Source organism: Tubulanus polymorphus, chromosome 4, assembly GCF_964204645.1.
Source record: "Tubulanus polymorphus chromosome 4, tnTubPoly1.2, whole genome shotgun sequence".
NCBI classification, from domain to species: domain Eukaryota; kingdom Metazoa; phylum Nemertea; class Palaeonemertea; order Tubulaniformes; family Tubulanidae; genus Tubulanus; species Tubulanus polymorphus.
The window spans coordinates 12,213,519-12,235,319 of record NC_134028.1 but is presented as its reverse complement, the minus strand read 5'-3'; the positions used below and the strand labels follow the sequence as shown (position 1 = coordinate 12,235,319).

The following is a 21,801-nucleotide window of genomic DNA, read 5'->3' as shown; positions in this document are numbered from 1 at the left end:
TAGCTGTTTTTTTTTTTGGTCTGCTATGACGAAAAAAGATGGCGGATTTCGCCGGTGGCTAAATGCAATACCGCAGGGCCGGGTCGTATAGAAAAACCATTGGCGATAAATCCAAATTTAGAAAATATTGGCAAAAACCATAGGAAAGGGTAAGTACTACTCGGAAATACAAATTTTAGTTCCAAAAATTGTAATTTTCTTGTTTCAATGCATTGGTCAACCCCTCATTGCGTGACTGGAGAAACACCGGCTAAGTTGATATTAGGACACAGAATTCGTTCTAAGGTTCCCGAATTCATCAATAGTGTTTCGTGTGTTGACCATTCTCCAAGAGATAGCATTGCAGAATCAAAACAGCGAATGATGGACTATAGTGAAGCAAGGTGTTATGCGACGTATAGTGATCTGTGGATTTGAGACTTAGTTTTATTGAGACAAGATGGAAAAGACAAGTTTTCAAAGAAGGAGGAGGAAAATAAGACACAACAAATCAATTACTTGTGGCCTATATGATATAAGCATAGTTTTCAAGATCATTGACCAATCTCTAAGAGATAGTGATGCAGAATCAAAACAACGAATTATGGACTAAAGTTATGCGAGGAGTTATGCGATGTGTAGTGATCCGTGGATTGGAGACTTAGTTGGAAAAGACAAGTTTTCAAAGGAGAAGGAAAATAAGAAACTACAAATCGATTGCTTGTGGCCAATATGATATAAGCATAGTTTTCATGATCATTTTCTCAACACTAAGCTAGTAAGGGCAGGAGTATAGAAATGGTAATTCAAATGTTTGCTCTTGAATAAAGGCTGGAGGGCTGAAACGTCTTGCGAAATATTGCTTTAATTAGGACACCTTAATGACACTCCTTTTCTGAATTTCAGGGGTAGAAAAAAAAAAATTTTAAAGGTCTAAGGACAAAAATATGAAAATGTGATTAATCTTATGCTTTAAGACATCTTATGCTTTAAGTCTTTTATCAATTTTATGAGTTTGTTTTTTTTTCTTTCACAAGGGCCTCCCTGCTTCAATTGATCCAACACAGCATAGCCTTCTGTGCTCAATAAAAGTAGTCATTGTTTTAATTCAGGCACAATACGCTTGGCTTGAGTGATAGATTGGAAGATTATAGATAGGGGCTCCTCTTGGAATTCAACTATTCATCGAAAGGTTCATTTAAGCATGAACCTGTTCTCGTTATTTGGATATCATCGGAGCCATCCTTTTCATGTACTCAGAAGGCATACACAACGAATGATCAACCGCGTGGCAGCAGTGTTATTTTGCCATTGGAAAATGGGCCTCGGTGCGCCAAAAACTCCTTGAAATTTCAAAATTTTCTTGGGGAGGATCCAAACCCCCCTTTACGGGCTTCACACCTTTGGTGCTTGCGTCTTGTGCCAAGCCAGCAGTAGTTAGCCTCCAATACTTCTTTTTCAAATTTTTCCGGGTTTTTTAAATGCCTCTGTTTTCATCCCTGTACATTTGTACCTATGCATATTTTGTTCCCACAATTGATTGCAAAGTTGTAGCTCATGACATCATCTATGATTGTGGTGACTTTGGGTTTTGGTCACCAGTGGGCGTTGAATAGTTGAATAACTTAGTGTCTCCATATCAAATTGGTAGCGAGGAATATTTTGTTATCACAATAACAAATTATTGCTGCTGACATGAGTGTGTTGAGTTTAATGATGATTGGTTTTTGTATATGGTCACCAGGGGGCGTTGAATATTGAAATAGCTTCGAGGAGTTATTGAAAGGTTCAACAGAGCTAAGGAATGAAAATGTGATTTTTAAAGAATGACTCGTCTCGGCTGAAAAAGTAATTCGCGTTATGGAAGATAAGATAAAGGTTATGAAGAACCCTGTGGACATACGTGCTGACCAAGGAACCACTTCTATAGCTGACAAAGACAAATGTGTTCTGCTCATAACATGTGAAGACACATGATACACCACAAAGCATCATACAGACACTGATCTCGATATCCTATCGATCGGTGCAGCAAAACTAGAGCTCCTGGCCCAAATTGTGACTGATGATGCCCAGATATCATCTATCCGCCCGGGATTTGAAAATAAGTTCGTTGTAGATGTCCGGGAGGAAAATCGCAATAACAAGATCACGGATTATGATACTGTGCTAATACATATTGGAGCATACGACTGGCAGGTGGATGAAAACGAATTGGACGCTGATCTTATACCCACAAAACAAGTACAGTAAATCATGCGTCCCAGGAGCAGGATATTAACCTTTATCGTGAAACCACCGGTTACTGCAAGAAATGTGGCAACCGAAATCACAGAACAGTCAAGTGTAGACATCGCAACCCCGTCTGTTGTAACAGATGTCACCGCCCCGGCCATATGGCACGGTATGGTCACCTCTACAACTAACTAAAAATATTCGTAGTCCCACCACCAATTTGGAAACTCAAAATTCCCTGTCAAACTCAACATATTGCAGTGAAATTAAAATCGCTAGTATCAATGTCTGTGGGTTACAAAACAAACTACAGAATCGCCGTCCCGAGTTCCTCGAGTTTAACAGGAGATTTGATATCGTTGCTGTACAAGAAACCGTGTGACAACGCTGACAACTTCAAATGTTTTGTTCCCGGTTATGAAATATTTTTCAAAAATACACATGAACTCGCGAATAGAAGATCTGGCGGGACTGCAAACTTTTTACGACAGGATCTATGTGGTAAATGTGAAATTATTGATACTAGCAGCTCAATCTGTGTCTGGATAAATGTACCGAAATCAGTGATCAATAACGTGAAGGACATAGTAGTTGGTTCGGTGTACATGCCTCCCGAACAATCACGTTATTCCAGAATTGAACTCTTCTGTGATATTGAGGCAGATATTATCGATTTTGGTTGCTCGAATAAGGATGTCTGCTTACTGGGCGATTTCAACGCTAGAACATCAAATTTACAAGACACACTTGAGCATAGTGATTATGTAATAGCGCCATCACTAAATCGAGATTTAATTCAACCCCGAAATTCCAAAGATACTGTCATAAATAATTACGGTAATCGCCTTATCGAAATGTGTCACGCTTGTGATTTATTGATTCTTAACGGGCGTGGAAGTGACCCATCTGGAAAGCTAACTTGCAAAGACAAGTCAGTCGTTGATTACGCCATTGTTACTAGGGTCTCGTGTAAATTATTCAATAACTTTCAAGTGGATGATTTTGACCGTTTGTTTTCTGATTCTCACTGCGCGTTATTTATGTCAGCCACGAAAATTGCTATCAAGGAGATGATAAAGCCAAAACCTGTCATGACACGGAACCGTACACCAAAACTCGATTTACGTGACGAACACGCTTTTATAGAAAATCTGCCCGATACCTAAATCGATCGCCTTGAAGCACGAATCAAGCAAAGTTTTCATTTAGAAATGGCCAGAATCTTAACTTAGGTTCTATCTTTTTATTTTACAATTGCAATTGGTATAATTTTTTTTTAAATGGCCGTTAAGGCTTCATGTTTCGTCTGCAATTCACTGCAAATAGTTACGCAATTACACACATTTCAGTGTTTTTGGCAGCTGTACACTCAATTGGCACCGTTCGTGACTAGCTTCACTGCAGAATTATCATTAATTAACATCGCCATATCACATCAACTTATATTGTGCCTTAAACCCCTAACAGCCAAAATAATTGAAATGCACACACGATTTCTATCATTGAAAATTGAGAGAGTGGCCATGTTTGCGTTTGCTGCTTCGCGTAAATCCCGCGCAGTGGCGCAACCGAATTAATGAATATTATTGATGTTGAAATGTTCTGTAAATATTTTGTTTTTTAAATAGTGTGTTGATATAAATGTTTTTCTATATCCTTATACAAATGACATTGTCAGGATGAATAAAGTTAGTCTAGTAACCTGTCTGTGGTTTAGTTTCACGATCGGATATTTTCACAAACCACAGTCAGGAATGGGAACGTCATTTTTCAATGAAATCTTCGTCAGCCAATTTGACTGACGAGTAATTTGCCTGGCATTTTCTGGTCTTTTGAGATATCCTTTCTAATTTTTGTTGTAATCAACGCACAACAGATTCATAGTTTGTTTGATACCTATAACACCTCACCTGACGATCTTAATCCATGTGCAAATCGGCCGTAAAGTGAGAGTAAATTTCCGTCGATTCGAGGGCGGCCATTTTGAAAACTTGTGGTGGGTGCTGGCACCTTTGGACTGAGGCCAGGACAACAACACAAACTAACAAAACGAAACGACAAATTTGAAAACCGACACTAATTCACATTTTCCTTCAACCAGAATTTATTATTTCATTATTTATCATGGAAAACACGAAAATTTGAAATATATATCGGAAAACCATCAAAAACAAAAAATTGTTGTTTCGTCTTGGAAGTTTTATATAAATCTTTGTAGGTCACCTTGTATATCATGCCACATGTATGCAATACAGAGAAATGGCGGCCAATGGCGGAATTTGCGGAGAAATTAATTAATTTCTCAAAACAATGTTGATTAATCACTCAAAACATTCATAAAATTGGATTATTTCGAAAGGTACCTGTGTTAGTTGTGAATTAAGCTATTAATTGTGGACTGAAGTGAATAGAAAGTATATATTTGAAGTGTTACTTTTTTCTACTGTGTTTTGGCCCTTGTCATCCCTAACGTTGGTATAAGCCCATCCGATTATAAAAAGCTTACCACCACTATTAGGTAACTAACTAGAATAAAGTTATCTTACCTTATCTTATCTTAGCTTGTTGAGCATTTGAAACCACACCCCATGTGGGCATGGTGTCCCTTGATCCCTAGTTTCTGGGTTATTTTCCTTCATGCCAATTATGTCTGAACACATAAGGTAAAGCTAATGAAACTACTATTTTTCAAAATCTTCCATAAAACTACTATTTTAGGATCAAGTCGATTATCAAAACCACTTCCAAATTGTTTTGATGGTGGCAGGTGGCCCTGTGGCTTTATATTCTGGCCATTTTTCCCTATTAGCCTAAATTTATGTAGAAACCCTGCTCAAGGCAAATTTGTACGAATACTACGGAATTATTGAAAATACTATGAAATCTATAATTTTGTATATGGTTCTTAATGGCAGCTCTGTTAATTAGCTGACAGTCAATGCTTTCAGGTAGTGGTGATTTGACGCCCTTGATATTTTCAGTAGCTTCCTGGTATCAATCACGATGTCTACAAGCATAGGTCATGAAATGATTTTTCATTATTTCATTCATAATTATATTTTTGAACAATGAGTATATTATGATGGTAATCATAAAGCATACCCCTGTTTCAATAATCTTTTTCAGATTTGTCTGGGAAACATTTTTATTCTGCCAAGGCTAACAGAATGAGCCAATTCCACACTGATAGTAATGAACATTCAAAAGCTGTCCTTCATGCTGTTGAAACAGAAAATGATAATGTTAGGAGAATGACCAGATCCAATTTGAAAGTAGGTTTTGAAGAAATAAGCTATATAATCAGGGATAATGATTTTCCGCCGTTCGGTGGATTTTCATCTGATGAGCGTCTTGACTTGTCTCGGAACAAGCAGTGTGTTGACGGCAAAATATGGACAATGGTGTTTGATTTTCTGAGTGAAATTTCAATGTGAAAACTGCTGAAAAACGATCCGAGACGGTGTGAAAAATGGAGGCGAGCCCCCCAAACCCCTTTGTCATTAATTCGCGCCTTCGGCGCTTGTAGCTGGCAGCTATTGCCGCCAGTGACCTCACGCCTGTGGCGTTCGTTATTTATAAGATTAGGATATTTAAAATTATCTGCCATTTTAATGATGGCCTGTTATCATTCCTGATTATAAGGGTTTCTGCTCCTTCGCAGAAACCCTCTTGTTGCGCTCTGATTGGTAGTTGAGGGAATACCAGGGAATATCCTCAGCAGCTGGGGTATTCCCCAAACAACCAGTTTAGCTGAACAAGATATTGCACAAGCGATACACACCATTTTGACGTCTTGGGTAAGTGAAGTTCATGTTTTTTGCTGAATATGATAGAATTGGCTAAAGTAGTGTAAGAATCCAGTTAAGTATGGCAATGCTGAGTCCAATGTTGATGGAATTTTTACTTTGATTTATTCCGTCAATGTCTTAAACACGCAAAATTCTTACGAATAGTAAATTAAACAACCTGACAACTGTGGTGTTTTCTGTCGATTTCTAGCTACAAACTGTCATTTACCTAGGTTAATGATTAACAGTATATGCATCGATATCAAAGTATTCAGCGTAATTTTTAGTTGCATGTGATTAATTTTCAACCGCAATTGTGTGCCCTTCTAATAATTATTAATAATTGATAAATATCATATTCAAATTTCAACTTAATATATTTCACCTGGGAGATGATCTGCTCTCAGCCGCGTATGGGCCTATGGTTACCATAAAATGAGTAAAATATTTCCATTTTTTTCAGATTCATTGTTCTTAATCTCTGCTTCAGGATTCCTGCTTAGGTGCATGGGGTTAGGGGATGAATAAAAATGGCTTGGCCGGGCGGGAGCGTTTGCCCAAATTTTTTCTTAGGTCGCCGATGGTAACTAGATCATGGGGTTTTCCATGGCCGGCCTAATAGATATCCTAACTTGACAAGCCCTGACAGTGTAATGAATCTTTTTATGGACTTTAGCGAAGTCCATTTTGTTATCGCATATGAAACTTTCTTCCTTTGGTACAAAACAACTTCAAAACAAGGCTTAGTTTCTCTTTGGAACTTATAAAACATTCAATGCAGTAATAAAAGCTCTATCCCTAATGAATTTCATTGGAATCCGTTGCTTATTTATCAATTTAGTTATTTATTTGTTGTTGGAACTACATTTCGTTTTGGAAGAACACATGCCCTTTTACGTATATTCATGCTTCAAACACTTGCTCGTTATAGACTCGCTGCTATGTGATGTATTGATCTGTGCATGTATATGAAAAGCGGGCCTCGCCTGAAAATAAATTGTCTAACAAACTTCGTACACAGTGTATAGAAATCGTCACACCATGAACGTGGAGAGTTTTTATTTGAATCAGTGGGGACAACCCACTACCATGCATATTCATGATGAATCGTCATGCAGTTGTGTGTGAGAGATCGTATCAATAGACAGATTTTCATGAAAACTTCTGGATCTAATCAAGGGGGATGTCTAAGGCTTTTTAGCCCACTTGGGACTTTAGTCCCAGCGAGCTATTGCGTTTACTTTTCGTCCGTCGTCCGTCGTAGCGTCCATCCGTTTGTCCGTCCGTAGACGGCATCCAGTTATTTTGGGAAGTTTTGAAGACGCTTCAAGGTAATGTCTTGATATATACCCTAGACACATCTTCAGGCCTAAAACTGGCCCTATCAGATGCAAGATGGCCGACTGGCAGCCATTGTTGTTAGCCAATATCAGCACTTTTTACACATTTTCGAAGTTTTCAAGGGAATTTTTGAAGAAACTTTTATCAATTACCTTGATTGTTTGTGTTTATTTGTACCTCCCAAGGGCCCATCAACATAAGAAAAATTGGGTCGATCGGACTCAAGATGGCCGTCCCATGACCTTTTTAGTGCCCAAAAATGTCAATTTTGGCCCAAATTCTGAGTCCTGTAGCTTCCTACTGGTTTGCCATTTCCAATAGCAATTTGTGATGGGTATTCTTTGGAATGGGATGTTTTATACCTGAGACATGTATTTTTGATCAGCCAATTATGGCGCAATAGGCAGCCATCTTGGCGTCATCAGTACTCATTCGTAGGTGGGAAAAAGTTTTTCCACATTATATTGATACCTAAGCATATTGTGTTACCACAATGTATTGGAAATTTGTAGCTCATAACGTTTTCTATGATTTTGGTGAGTTTCAAGGTCATTGGTTTTTGTATATGGCCACCAGGGGGCATTGAATAATACAAAAACTTAGTATTTCTATATTATGAATGCGACCTGACGACCTCAGAATTTTGTCGGAATCTATGTACAAACACAACTTATTAATCCGTTCATTTCTTCTATCAGATGTCAACAGTTCTATCTCTTTTGAGAATTCACAAGTTTGAGTGGATTTAATCCACGTGAGAAAAGCTATTGACAATTCAGATGATGTACAAAAGTCAGTCATGACATCTTGACCTCTTAACAATCTGATAAATCGTTGTACGAAGGCAGTCGTAAACAACAAACTCAGTAAAGATGAAAATCTGTTCATGTCAATAACCTTTTCTATCGTCATAGAAATCTCGGCCTGAAAAAACCCCCAGTACACGTGGAATCGACTGAGAACACCGCAGTATTTCCAGCGGCAATAACATTAACGTCTATGTTTCGTAGTCCCATGGTGGACCATGAAACCAGTTAACATGGTTTACCTAGATGTCAATTGAACAAACCCGTGATAAGACATCTGCTGGCTTATCCTCAGAAGCACAAAAATGCCACTTAACTTTCAAATCTCCTTTACACAGTTGGACTCAAACTGATGAAGCGGCTTTCCACCTGTGATCCAACTCAAAACAATCTGGCTATCTGTCCAGATATAGCAATTGATATATAATTTCAGACTATTAACCACATGAAGGAGAAGGCGTACTGCGCGATACAAACGCCTAATAACTCAAGTCGAGGAATTGTTAGTTTTTTGAGAGGAGTAACCCTGCACTTAGAGATGACTAAATTGATTTGACCTCCGGACTTGATGTACGCAACAGCCATAAGCTACTTTACTAGCATCACAGAATACATGAAACTCTTGATCAGAACCTGGATCGGGAATTACCCGCCTATCAAAGTTCAAATCCGTCAGTCGCTCCAAATCTAAAACAATATCTTCCCATTCAGCCTTGATGGAAGATGAAACTCATACGTCCCAATCACAGTCTGTTGCCCATAGCTTTTGCACAAGGATTTTCCCCTTAACGGTTACAGGAGATACTAATCCCAGGGGATCGTAGAGTTTTCAATTTCTTTTTCGTATCGTATGACATAGTGATTTTCGAACAAAAATCGTAGAATAATCTTCCCTGACTCAAGGGACCAAAATGTCGTGACTGTACGACGACTTTTAAACGAATAACCGAACAAACTGAAATCCGATTTAACAACGACGTTTATTCAAGAACTTGCAGCAATATATAAGGTTATACCACGTGACTGATTATAATAAATATTAGAGCAGTGATAGGTTCATTCCGACAAACATATACAAACATATTACATGTAAACATAATACACGTGTAAACGTGACACGGTTACAGGAGATACTAATCCCAGGGGATCGTAGAGTTTGGATACATCACTTAGAATTTGACGTTTTGTTACTTCAACGTGTCGATCAAACTTTTATGTTTCAAAACCAAGACTATCTTTGAATGAGTTCCACTTCAACCGGAGAATAGAAGTCGGAGTAGTTGCATCAAGAACCCCATCCGATTTTGCTAAGTCGAGTAACATCTGTGAATTACTAGACCAGGCTCTGGCATTAAAAACATCTCTCTGGTTTGCTTATAAAACTGAACAACCACCGATTCATCAACGAACGTAGAAATGAAATTGTCAACATAGACATTGGGTAGAATCGCGTCAGAAACAAACCCTGGATTAAGCAGTAAATGCTTTGAAATAGTGGCATTCAGAATGAATGGTGAACTTGTAGCGCCAAACAAAACAACTTTAAATTGCATTGTAATCAGTTCAATATCAGGATTTGAAGGATCTTTTAGCCAGAGAAATCTGGTAAAATCACGGTCATCTTCGTGCAATTCTATCATTAGGAAGGTCTTCTCTATGTCGGACACAGCTACAAACTTGAAACGACGAAATCTGAGAAGAATATCAAGGATGTTGTTTTGTAAATGAGGGCCATCGTTTAAGGAAACTGAATCTAAGCAATCGTTTAAGGAAACTGAATCTGCCGATGTCTTAGAAGAACAATCGTAGGCGATCCTCAGCGGAGTAGTAGCTGAATTGCGATGAACTGCAAGATGTGGAATGTAGTGACAAGGAACATTGTGAGACGAAGCATTATGTACTTCCTCAATGAAACCTCTCTGTCGTTGCTCTTCAATGATAGCGGCATACACAGCAAGATGTCCTGTCTTAGCTAATCTGTTAATGGTTGACTGGGTGCGTTTCAGACATAAAAAATAATTACTAGGTAGTTGTTGATGTTGAAGTTTCCATGGAAGGCGGGCTATGTATTTCTGTCCATCCTCGTCATAAGTCAGAGAATTCTCACAATAGCTGTCAACAGTTGTTGTCTTAGAGTCACCGAGTTCATCTGGATGTTGTACACCGATTGACTCCAATGTCAAGAAGTCTTGTAAATTTGATAAGTCATCATCGTTTTCTGCAAGAGAACTTATAAATGATGAGGTATAATTGTTACTATTATGAGCTTCCATGTCTGGAACTGGACCACTCACAAAATAACCCACTTTCGATGCAATAGCAATGGGGCCTATGTTATTCTCTGGACGAATCTGCGAATCTAGTATAAAATTATAGTAGAAATCTGACCCCATTAATAGTTCTACATTGAAATTGTTACCACAATCATCAATCGGATGAGTTAATTGTAAATTAGCTAGATAAGGAAACTTTCTGAGAATAGAATGATCACCAAGAACGAAAGGTAGGGCTATACGTGGTATCACTCTTGCCTCTAAGCGTACCGACGCGTCACTACATACGATAAATAATTCTACTACGTCCATTGCGCGGAATTGAGCCAAGGAATTACTTCCCCCAAAACATGAAATGTTAACTTGTTCCGATCGAATTCTATTTAGATTCAATTCTTTAGCTAAAGATTGGCATATAAAGGTTCTCTGTGAGGTGTCATCAAATAGTGCAGCGGCGACGCATGAACAATATCTACTAGCAACACTGACTATGGCAGTTTTCAATAGCACACAGTCGTTATGATTGAACGAACTCGAATCTGAGTTCACAGTATCTGTCATACCTTCTAAAACATTTTTACTTGACACGGAACCAGAAGTTTTGCTATTAGTAGCCCCAATTTGGGTATTGCTACTTGTACATGTAGTGTTCTCATAAACAGGATTCGAACTAGAATATTTCAATTGCATTAAATTTGATCTATCACCAATAATGTTGGCTGATTTCATACAAACACTAGTGTGGTGTTTTCCAGTGCAAGATTTACTTCAGGTTTCAGATCTACAATTTCCAGATCTTTGACCTTGCCTAAGACAGTTAAAGCACAATTGCTTTTCTCGTATAATTTTTTTTCGATCAACCACAGTGGTAAACTTTGTACAATTCACAGATGCGTGTTTATCATTACAATAACTACAATTGCGAGAGGATAATTCATACTTTTGATTTTGAATCTTTTGTTTTGCACCTAGAAAAAATACCAACTTGATTTTCAGAACCAAAATTGTTCGATTTTGTTTCATTTGTTTCTTCTTTCACACACATTTCAAGGATATCAAGTTCTCGTTTTAAACACTCTAAAAGTTCTTCAAACTGCCACGGTTCCTCGAATTTTTTCCCACGCGTCATATCCTGTATCAACCGAAGCGGTAATCGCTCTAACTAAACGGGAACTAATACTTTACCATAGCCATCCGATTTTTCACCGAGATTTTCCAATGATCGAACATAAAGAACTAACTTATCGTAAAAAGATCTAACTCCCGTTGCTGTATAAACCGGTTCATTCATCTTCAACAATGCTTTCATATAACCATTAATCAACCGATTTGTGTTTCCAAATCGCTCCTTCAAAATGCTAACGGCAAGTTGATAATTCTTGTTCGAACGCGTTAATCCAGATATACAAGAGAGTGCTTCGCCACTCAAACATTCTTTGAAATATGTGAATTTGTTTATATCCCGTATATCACTGAAATTGATGGGCTGGCTCAGTTTATCCCGCGTATAACTTTTCGCTTTCCGAATCAAATCATCCACCGATCTTTTGTAACTATCATCATCAACATATTCGTTTTCGATATCAGAGTCCGTATCCAACAATGATACGATAAGATCGTGATTTGACGTAAGGTCTGCAAATTTATTTGTGATCTTGTTCGCGAAATCGTTTATTTTTCCATATTCTTCTGAATAACTATCCATTAAACAGTAGGTGTCATTCACATACCTTGTGATTACGGAGCGAAGTCCTTTTCTGATTCCTTTCAAATTTTTTAACGTGTCTTCTTTAGTAGTGGTCATGATGACGATTTGTCCTAAACTTCTAATCCGGCTCGAGGGACCATTTATATCATGACGATCGATATAATTAACACTGATTTCATTAACGAACAACGATTTATTAACAATAATATTCCATATAAGTTGACACCTTGCTTGCGAAGGCTCATACACCATTTCATTTTGTATTTTCCGGTAGGCATGCGCAGACCGGGTAGAATCACGGGAACCCGCCAAAAGTTACGTATAGCACCAATACGGCGGCAAATTCAAATTGGAGGAAAACTCCCGACACTGCTGACATATTCTATGATTGTAGGGAGTTTCAAGGTCATTGGTTTTTGTATATTGTCACCAGGGGGCATTGAATATTGAAATTGTTAGATTGTTGAGCATTTGAAACCACTTCCAAAGTGGGCATGGTGTCCCTGGACCCCTAGTTTGATTACTTCGAGCACGGATTCTCTGAAATTCTGCCAAAAACTTGATGCCGAAGATAGGTAGGCCTATGCATTTCCACTCATAATTCAAGAAAAGAAATTTTTTTTTCTTGATATTTTCCGTACTTATTTTCAATCTAATTATCTGTAAAAAGTCAGTCTTCTCCCATCATTTGAATTCAATCCAATAGTTTTCACTATTTTTCATTTGTTCCGCTTATAATCTCTAATCTAGAGTACCAATGTTTAATTTTGATGCTGATTAAACATACACTCATGTAAATTCAGGAAAGTCCATATTAAGAATTTCGTTTCTTGTTATTTGTGTTTCGATTAGGCAGAAACTATATTGGTACTTTTTTATTGTTTCAGATTTGTCAAATGGATGTTGAATGATACATACAATCACTATCTACACTAGACAGTGGTTTCTATTCGTCTATACTACAGCAAACACAGTTTTCCTCGGAATAGCTTCAAATTCGATTCTCTACCGGAGTAAAGGCATTACCTATCTGAAACAACCTAGTGATACCAGCAGGTGCAATAGTGATAGATCGGACATTGAATTTCCCTCAGACCGCACATTTAAAAAAAAGTTGAAGCTAATACAATTCAAGTCTCAATGGACTCACTGTTCCTCAGCAACTAGTTGTCAATCAAACTGTTTTGCGTTTTCAAAAATATTGAGCAGCAGGTCGATTTTGATCATATGTTTCATTCAGCCACCTATCTTCACTTCAAATCCAGAAAATAAAGAGCATGGTTCAATGTTTATGTTGGTGTGACCATAGAATTTCTTGTACAAGTTAGTTAAAACTCTTTGAATGCTAACTGTGACCGGACGACACAGTCACAGTACGCACGCTACTTGCAGGGTGTGACGCCACGTCACGGTGGGGTGACCTATATATCTCCGTACTATCTAAATGACCGGCTCAGGATCTGATTTTAAGGAAGTTCGCATTGAATTAAAATGTCCAAGCTTATTGATACTTTGCTAGTGATAACGACTAACCTTTAAGTCCTAATAGCAAAGAGTCTTGTTGATTTTTTTTTTTACTTTTTAACAAGTCCTTAAGTAAAATTGCTGAAATATTTTATATCGTTTCATTATTAACTGTGTTTGTAATGACAAATCATGTGCTATAATCAGGTCTTTATGTAATGTTCATTTTTTATTGCAATTTTTTTGAAAATGTTTTCAATAAAGTTTGAATAAGTTGGACAACCATTTTTCGCTTTCTCCGTGAAGCTGTGGCTGTTATTCACCTGCTTTTTAGAGGTATTCACTGATATGCTGTTTGAAACTGGATTGGTCAGATAGAGCACCAAACATAAACCTCAAAAGGAATTACCAGCGAATAGTTTCAGCTCATGTGGATCTTTGAGAAAATAAGCCCAGTAAACAAGCATATTTTAAAATTAAGACTTACATGTAAATGTAATTGATACGTTTAAAAACATTGATCCAGCCTGCCCGGTGAGGCGGGACTCGTTCCTTTCCCCAAACTGGATTATCTCGCCGAAGTTTCAAGATCCATGGACCTCTTGTAATTCTCATGATTATTACTTTTCCACTTTCCAGCCAAATTTTTTTCATAAAATGCAAAATACTAACAGCTTATTAACGTACTTTTTAATTCTGACAGAAAGAACTTAGTGTCTGACCGTTTCGAATTTGCATATAGTAATTTGTTATGAATTTATCCTGCGTAATTACTGGGTCTAAACAGCAACAAGATATCGCAAAGAATCATTATCCATTGATAAAAGTACACCCCGAAAAGCCTACAAATTACCAGACAACCTTGAGCGTCAAACTCAACCGTATGGATCAATCATGGATTCGGATTTAAATGAGTCCTGATCCGTCATTTCCCGCGTGCAATAACTACGGCTGGTGCGCAACAAGTGTCTTATTAATGTTATATCATGGCAGATGGTTAAAATCATTGTCGGCTTAAATTTGTCGCAAGTCTTAGGACTAATGAATTTGACATAACCATGATCCCTAAAGTGAGTCACTTGATTTATTCGTAAATCAATTTACGTTGGCTACATTTCCTGAAGAATTTTGGCTGAAATCAACTTAATATGGACAGAAATGGTAGGAATTTTCATACAGAATTTTACTTCTGTGTTCACTTGACTCTGATCAATGACAACGACAGCAGGGTTCATGTAATTTAAGGTGAGAATCTGTTAACCAGGGAATGTTTGAATATGATATCTTGTTCTAACTGCAGTTAAGGTCACCTTTCGACTGGGCTACCTATATGATGCCTAGCTTTTTTGGAGGATACACCTAGAATAGATTCAGGCCCTAAATGAAGTGTGTAGAGCAAGTGGAAAGCCCAAGTTTTTTAGTAAGGGGCTGGTTTACACTCATGTGTACGACTATTTATTTCGATTACTTTCTTTCCAGCTATTATTAGTGGAATGAACTGGTCACTATGATCTTCAATTCCTTTGCAGATGCTTGCAGCTGGTGGGAATATATTTTAACCACAGTGTAAGTGTACGTTTCAAATCAAGCTTTTTTTGTCATTGGCAGTCAAAGTTGTAACTGAAGCACAACTGTCTCAGATGCTGTAAGCACTTGAACTTAGTGTAATTGTTTTTAAGATTCAGCGCAGCTGAAATCTATTAGTATAATGCAGAGTGTTGAATTTGTGTTGACCCTCCGAGTGTGAAATGATTCACGGGCTAAGGACTGCATTAAGTTGGCTGTTATCATGGCAGCTAAGTGGCGACTGCCTTTGGAAACCAATTGGTGAAGCCTAAATTGGGTAAATTGGCAATTTATGCAATATTTGGGGACTTAAAGCGATGTAGTATGACATCACCTTGATCTACTAACGTAAACAAAACATGAGCGGATTTGTACTGCATTTGCTGTCGAATTTACAAGTAGGCTTTTATACATCACCGATACAACATATAAAATTCTTCATTTTTTGGTTTACCTTTGTTAGCGATATTGAAGTTGGCATTGAGCTAATTATGTAAAATCGTTTTTTTATGTGAGCATTTGTTTCATTGGTTCTCGGCTTAAACAACGTATAATAGATGCGATCAAAGACATAGCGAACCTCCGTCGATGACATGGTCTTATTCTACGAAAAACTGTTTTTGATGGGAAAATTCTTAGCTCTTGCGTATAAAATTGCAATGACCTCGATTGTCTCAGATGCTGTAAGTACCATGGGCAATTTATTCTTGTACTGTGCTGAAAATTGCATGTTCATGCGCGGCGTAGTTTGCAGTATATACTGCGGAGCTGTGATGATAGCGCCCTTGTTTTAGTAACACATGAAGCTCACCAAAATCAACGAAGCCGTTAATCTTTAGATAAAGGATATTCTCTTGATAAAAAAAGATTTGTTTGAAAATATTTGAACTAAAATTAATTATGCATACGCCCGGGGTTATCGTAATGAAAAAAACGTTTGTATCGATATGCAGATGAATTTTAAACAATTCTAATTCGCGTTATTAACACCATACAGGTCGACCAATGTTTCGTAGTATATAGTTGAATTCAAACGCTGCACTCTATAGGGCCTACTCGCTAAGATCCTGTCTCTGCGTGGGTTTCATCTTGTCTACCTATGCATCTTATGTGCGCGACAGCTTGACGCTAAGGTATATGATGAGACGGAAACATAGCAGGGTAGCTATGATCTGCCCCCTTATTCGTATGGCGTGGTTAAAACTGCATTGCTAGTAGAATGATACAACGAAGGAACATAGACTTGCTTCTGTCCGGCCAGTAAATATCGCTCACACTTCATATTGTTCATATCGAACAGATCTACTGTAGTCTAAGAATAGATAGAGAATTCATTTGAATGTCGAACTTGTTGCTAACCTGACCACACAGAAAGAATCTTTCTGGTTGTAAAATGGTATAAACTTAGTAATCGGTTCATTTCTAAAGCTGCCAGAAGTGTCTTATGGTAAAATTTCATTGATCATTGTTTAAAAAAGTAATGTACAGAGTAGATAGGTGCCTGGCTGAGTCCACAAAGAGTGGAGAGACAAGGTATCCATTTTTAGCCCACTTGGGACTTTAGTCTCAGCGGTATATTGTATCACATACGGTACAGGTATGCTAGCTTGCCAATTTGTACCGTATGCAGGGAGGAAAGTTTTCCGGATTTATCCGGAATTCTGGATTTTTCAAGTCCGAAGTCATTTTTCTGAGAAGCCTAAAAATGATGAGAAAATGTGAGGGGGTAGGGTTTATTCAATTTGTTGGTACCGGTGGCCGTAAAAGTGCGCAGACCGGACAACATTTATTTCGTTCTACTTTTAGATTCTATTACTGACGTCAAACAAGTGTATTCATTTCCTTCTGTTTCAATTATCGATCTTTTGGCGTTAGCTGTGCACCTGTGTGACGTGACCTTATATGTACGCGTAGGCTATTTATAGCCGCCAGTAGTAGTACGTATAGTGAGAAAACATACTGCATGTCTTGAGTGTCTATACTCAATACATTCAGCGCACTGTTTACTTATCTAGGGGTTCGACCTCTACTGCTTGAGATGCTGATTGTTAGTGAAATGTGGATGTGCCGCATTGGAAATAGACATTACTTTTCTAAATATGGTGATCGTTTATTATTGGCTCGAGATTGCTCTTAAGTGCTCAAAAATGCTTTTAATTTCAAAAAATTTTTCAAACCCCCAGGGTTGCTTCGAAAGGTGGTGTACGTGTGTATCTTTTATTTTTCCGCATTTTTCTTCTCTGGTGACTTTCCTCCCTGCATATGCCATATGGTTGTAGTATATTGTAAGGGTTGAAATGTGTTAGATATTAACTTTCTCTTCCTTGTAGAAACAACTGTTCATCATTTAAAATCTAATTAACTTATACTTTTATAACATGCATTTCCTTCTATGTCATGTATGAGCTGATTGAGCACCTTACTAAGCCTATGTATGTTCTAGTATGGTGGATATGAAAAACTCCTTCGATTCACTAACTTCTGCACTGAATTTAACAGTGCCCAGGGGCACTTTGTTCCTTATGCCATGTTTGAAATATTTGGATTGGTAATCAGTCGTGCTATATAAGATATCTATTATACTTTCTTTCGCTCCTCTATGATATTATATAACTGAGTAATTCTTGCATTTGATCGCTTAATTACAGGTGGAAAGAGGTCAGATGGCATGAAAATCGACTGTGGCTGACTAATTGGCGCAAGTAGATAAAGCATTGAGGTTTCAAAAGGTGTAGCCAAAATGCTTGTATCATCAGGGGTAGACAAATTATCCGAAGATAAATGGAAACTTCACCTGGTTGATTGCCAGTTGATTTTGCTGTAATTTTTCGCCTGGATAAATGAACAAGTTTCAAAATCTGTGTTCAGTGGAATTTCTTTCAATAAAATAATTATTATTTTGACTAATGTTTTTGTATTCAAGATTGAAGTTGAATTGATCTTAAAACCAGAGAAAGCATTCAGAAATTTAGAAAATCCTGGACTCTTAATCAAATTCTGTGAAGTCATTTAAGGTCTTTTGCTTGAATCAAGCTGAGGGCTCATGTGGCTGAAATCCAATTCCTCAATGTCCCTGTTCGAGTTTACGCATTGAAAAACGTTGGGCTGTGTAAGTGATAAGTCAGCAACATAATGACCGCTTTGCCCCACTGCAACTGAGACATAAACAAGTAAGATTGTATTGTTTCGATGCTTTGACAAGCTGACTCTGAAATTTTTGCACGCATCCTTGTACGACATTGTAAAAATCACGCCTGATGATGGCTTATAGTCTTTAGCGGAAACTTTGCGCAAATATATATACTCTTCTATTCAAGTGTCTCGTTTTGGCTGAATTCATTGTGGGATTTCTCTCGTTATCATCTTGCACGGATAAGTGGGAGACATACCCATCAATGAATATATGATTAAAGATTTTGATATTATACACTATTTTAAGTTAAATCGTGGTCTGATTGTTTATGTTCATAATTCAGTATCTTGTAAAGTACGTCAGGACTTAATGAATGGGAATTAAATAGTAATGCCATTTGGTTGGCAACAGACATAAACCATAGTTAATTTCACCTTGGTTTCTATTATAGGTCTCCCTCACAGAATTCTGAGGACTGCCATGCCTACTTTAATTTGTAACAGGATTCTATTCAAATGGCTCATAACTCAAATGATCTTTCTGAATATTCGGTAATTGTCATGGGTGATTTTAACTGTAAACATAATTTATGGTGTAACACTGATGTCACTGATTAATTTGGTAGGGAACTAAAATCTATTATGGATGATTCGAATATGCTTCAACTTGTTTCTGTACCTACTAGGGTAGTTAAAAATAGTTCTTCCTGTGTAGATTTAATATTTTGTGATTCACCAGGACTTGTAAATACTCACTCTGTTTATGCACCTATTGGTGGAACAGACCATAGTTCGTTGGTACTAAAGCTAAATGATAGTTGTCCAAGAAAAATCTGTTTACAAAAAATGTATATGGCACTATGATGCCTGTGGCGAGACTAAAGTTAGTGCTAATTTTATAAACACAGACTGGAATTCAATTTTTAATGAAGATGATACTGACACGATGGTCATTAAGTTTACTAAAGCACTGTCTGAAATTTTTTCTAAGTCTATAAGCTTACCAAACAAATCAGTTTATATCAAAAGTAATTCTAAGCCATGGTTTAGGGCCAATATCAAGCATGAGATAACAGGGTTCGTAGCGATCCTGGAAAGTGCTTAATAGTGCTTGAATCACAAAATGCGTTTTCAAGGCCTTGAAAATGCTTGAATTTTCAAAATTTCAGTAAAAATCATTGGAAGTCCTTGAATTTTTAATGTTGTCTAAATTTTGTCAATTAGTTTGTTGTATTGACTTCAATATGCCCACGCACTGCCAACCACGTGTGAGAGTGCTGTGACTCTGTACTGTCAGCGTGCTATAGACTCATATACACTGCTGACTTGTGTATATATACAGTACAAATGTATAAGCCACGTGGCTCACTGCTGACAATGCGTATACAAATCTATTAGTAGACACATGGCGGCACTACCGCTATCGCGCGCCGCGTATATACAAATGCCGTTGTGATGAAATAAACAAACAAAAATACTTCAAAATAATTCTAAATAGATTATTGGTAATAAATGATGACCTCAAATTAATATAAAGACCGTTCTTGATTTTGACGATCTTTGGAGCATTAACTATCGAAAAGTGATTTTTTATGTCAGGGTATCCCGAGCTGATCATGATTAAGCATAAGCTGTTATCATTTGGACGTTTAAGCCGGTCATCGAAATTTGTTGGATTCAAAATTAGATAGGCCAGTATGGGAAAGTGCTATTTCTCTGACGCCTGGTTGGTGCATGAATCATACAAAAGTTGGATTCAACGCAGACCAATTTCAACAGAAGCTAGGTGCAAGATATGCGCCAAAACCATTGACATATCTTCGATGGGAGAAGCGGCTCTAAAGAGCTAATTTCAGTCATCGAAACTCAAAAGGAGCAAATTAATCGATTGTAAATAGGTGGATGAGCTGTAATTTAATTTTGTATAATTTTGTTACTTTTGCTTTCGATAGTATGTCTTTTTGATGGCGAGGTCTACCTGTAGTTCCGTTGAAAGGCCCACAGATTTCTTGTTTTAAAGTTATTAATTTCTGATACATGTAGTAAATCTTTCTTAAAATAAAGCTGAAAGATTCCAAAGTGGATGTTTCTTTATGATGATTTGCGTTTGTACTTCTTTTAAATTTCTGCAATAAAGGAATTTTCATTGCAATAAATTTGCCTTAAATACTAGTGTTTATATGGTATTTTTCAGAAAATAATACTTGAATTTTGTTGAAATAGGTCCTTGAAAGTACTTGAATTAAGTTGGGCCTGGAGGCTATGAACCCTGGATAAATAGTAGAAATAAATTATACCATCTTTTTAAAAAATCGGGTAATCCACAAATATATATTCAATTTAAAAGGCAAACGATCGTTGTAAACAGTTCATTCAATGAAGCACGCTCAAACTATGAGCAAGGTATTTTAGCAAACCTCAATACAACCTCAAGGTCAAGCAAGGATTATTGGACTATCATTAAGAAGCTGATAGGCAATATATTTGTTTCTAAAATCCCTCCTTTACTGGATGTACGCACTATAAACAGTGTATTTCAAATATTGATAAAGCAGATCTGTTTCAAAACATATTCTCAGAATATGTGGAAAATCATATAAAATTATAGCTTCATATTTGAACGATAGAAAAATCCAAACACAAGTTGATGGAATGACATCAGAATTATCCCCTGATATAAATTGCTCAGTACCGTAAGGTTCGATTTTGGGCCCACTTGTTTTTGTTTTATATCAATGACCTTCCAGACAAACTACAGCATAAGTACAGCATTTTTATACGCTGATGATACATCTCTTTATACACCAATTGATCCAAATAATCTTGATATTGCAAATATGACCCTTCAAAATGATCTTCAAAAAATATCAACATGGACTTTTCTTTGGAAATTAGAATTTACAGCAAGTAAAAGCTGTGACCTTCTGTTTACAAAAAGAGGTGAAATTAGGCTTAATCAAATGTATTTAGGAAACAATCCAATACCAATAGTAAAAAGTCATAAGCATTTGGGATTTGTACTTGACTCAAACCTGTCTTTTCAATGTCAACTCCATTTATGAGAAAGTACTTAAATGTATACATTCTCTTAGATCTTTGTCATTAAAACTTAGATCTTTGCATTTAAATTTAATCTACAAATCCTTTATTTATCCACATGAGTACTGTGATATATTGTACAATATTGCTCCAAAAATGTCTTACGAAAAATTAGAAAGTCTACTTTATAAAGCAGCACTATTGGTATCGGATTGTTTACAAGGTTCTTACACCTCAAAGGTTTTAAATATATTTAATTGGTTAACGCTTGCCTCAAGACTTAAAGAACGGCTTCAGCAATTTATGTATAAAGTAGAATTAGGACATTGTCCATCCTATGTTCAATCATTTTTTAGGAGTTTTAGAGATAACCTTAGAGAATGAACAACACGAATGCAACGTCCATTTCGAATTCCGGCCACTATATCTTCAAAAATTGAATTCTCCTTATTTTCGGTTAATGGAATCCT

General features: G+C 37.0%; 1 protein-coding gene across 5 annotated transcripts in view; it reads left to right on the top strand.

The window, feature by feature from the left end:
* LOC141903821 (katanin-interacting protein-like) overlaps positions 1 to 21,801 on the top strand; it is a 382,582-nt gene that overhangs the window by 102,640 nt on the left and 258,141 nt on the right. For all 5 annotated transcript variants that reach the window (XM_074792155.1, XM_074792154.1, XM_074792152.1 and 2 more), the window contains one exon: positions 5,341 to 5,486. In XM_074792155.1, coding sequence (XP_074648256.1) covers positions 5,341 to 5,486 — 146 coding nt within the window. The remainder of the gene's footprint in view (positions 1 to 5,340; positions 5,487 to 21,801) is intronic.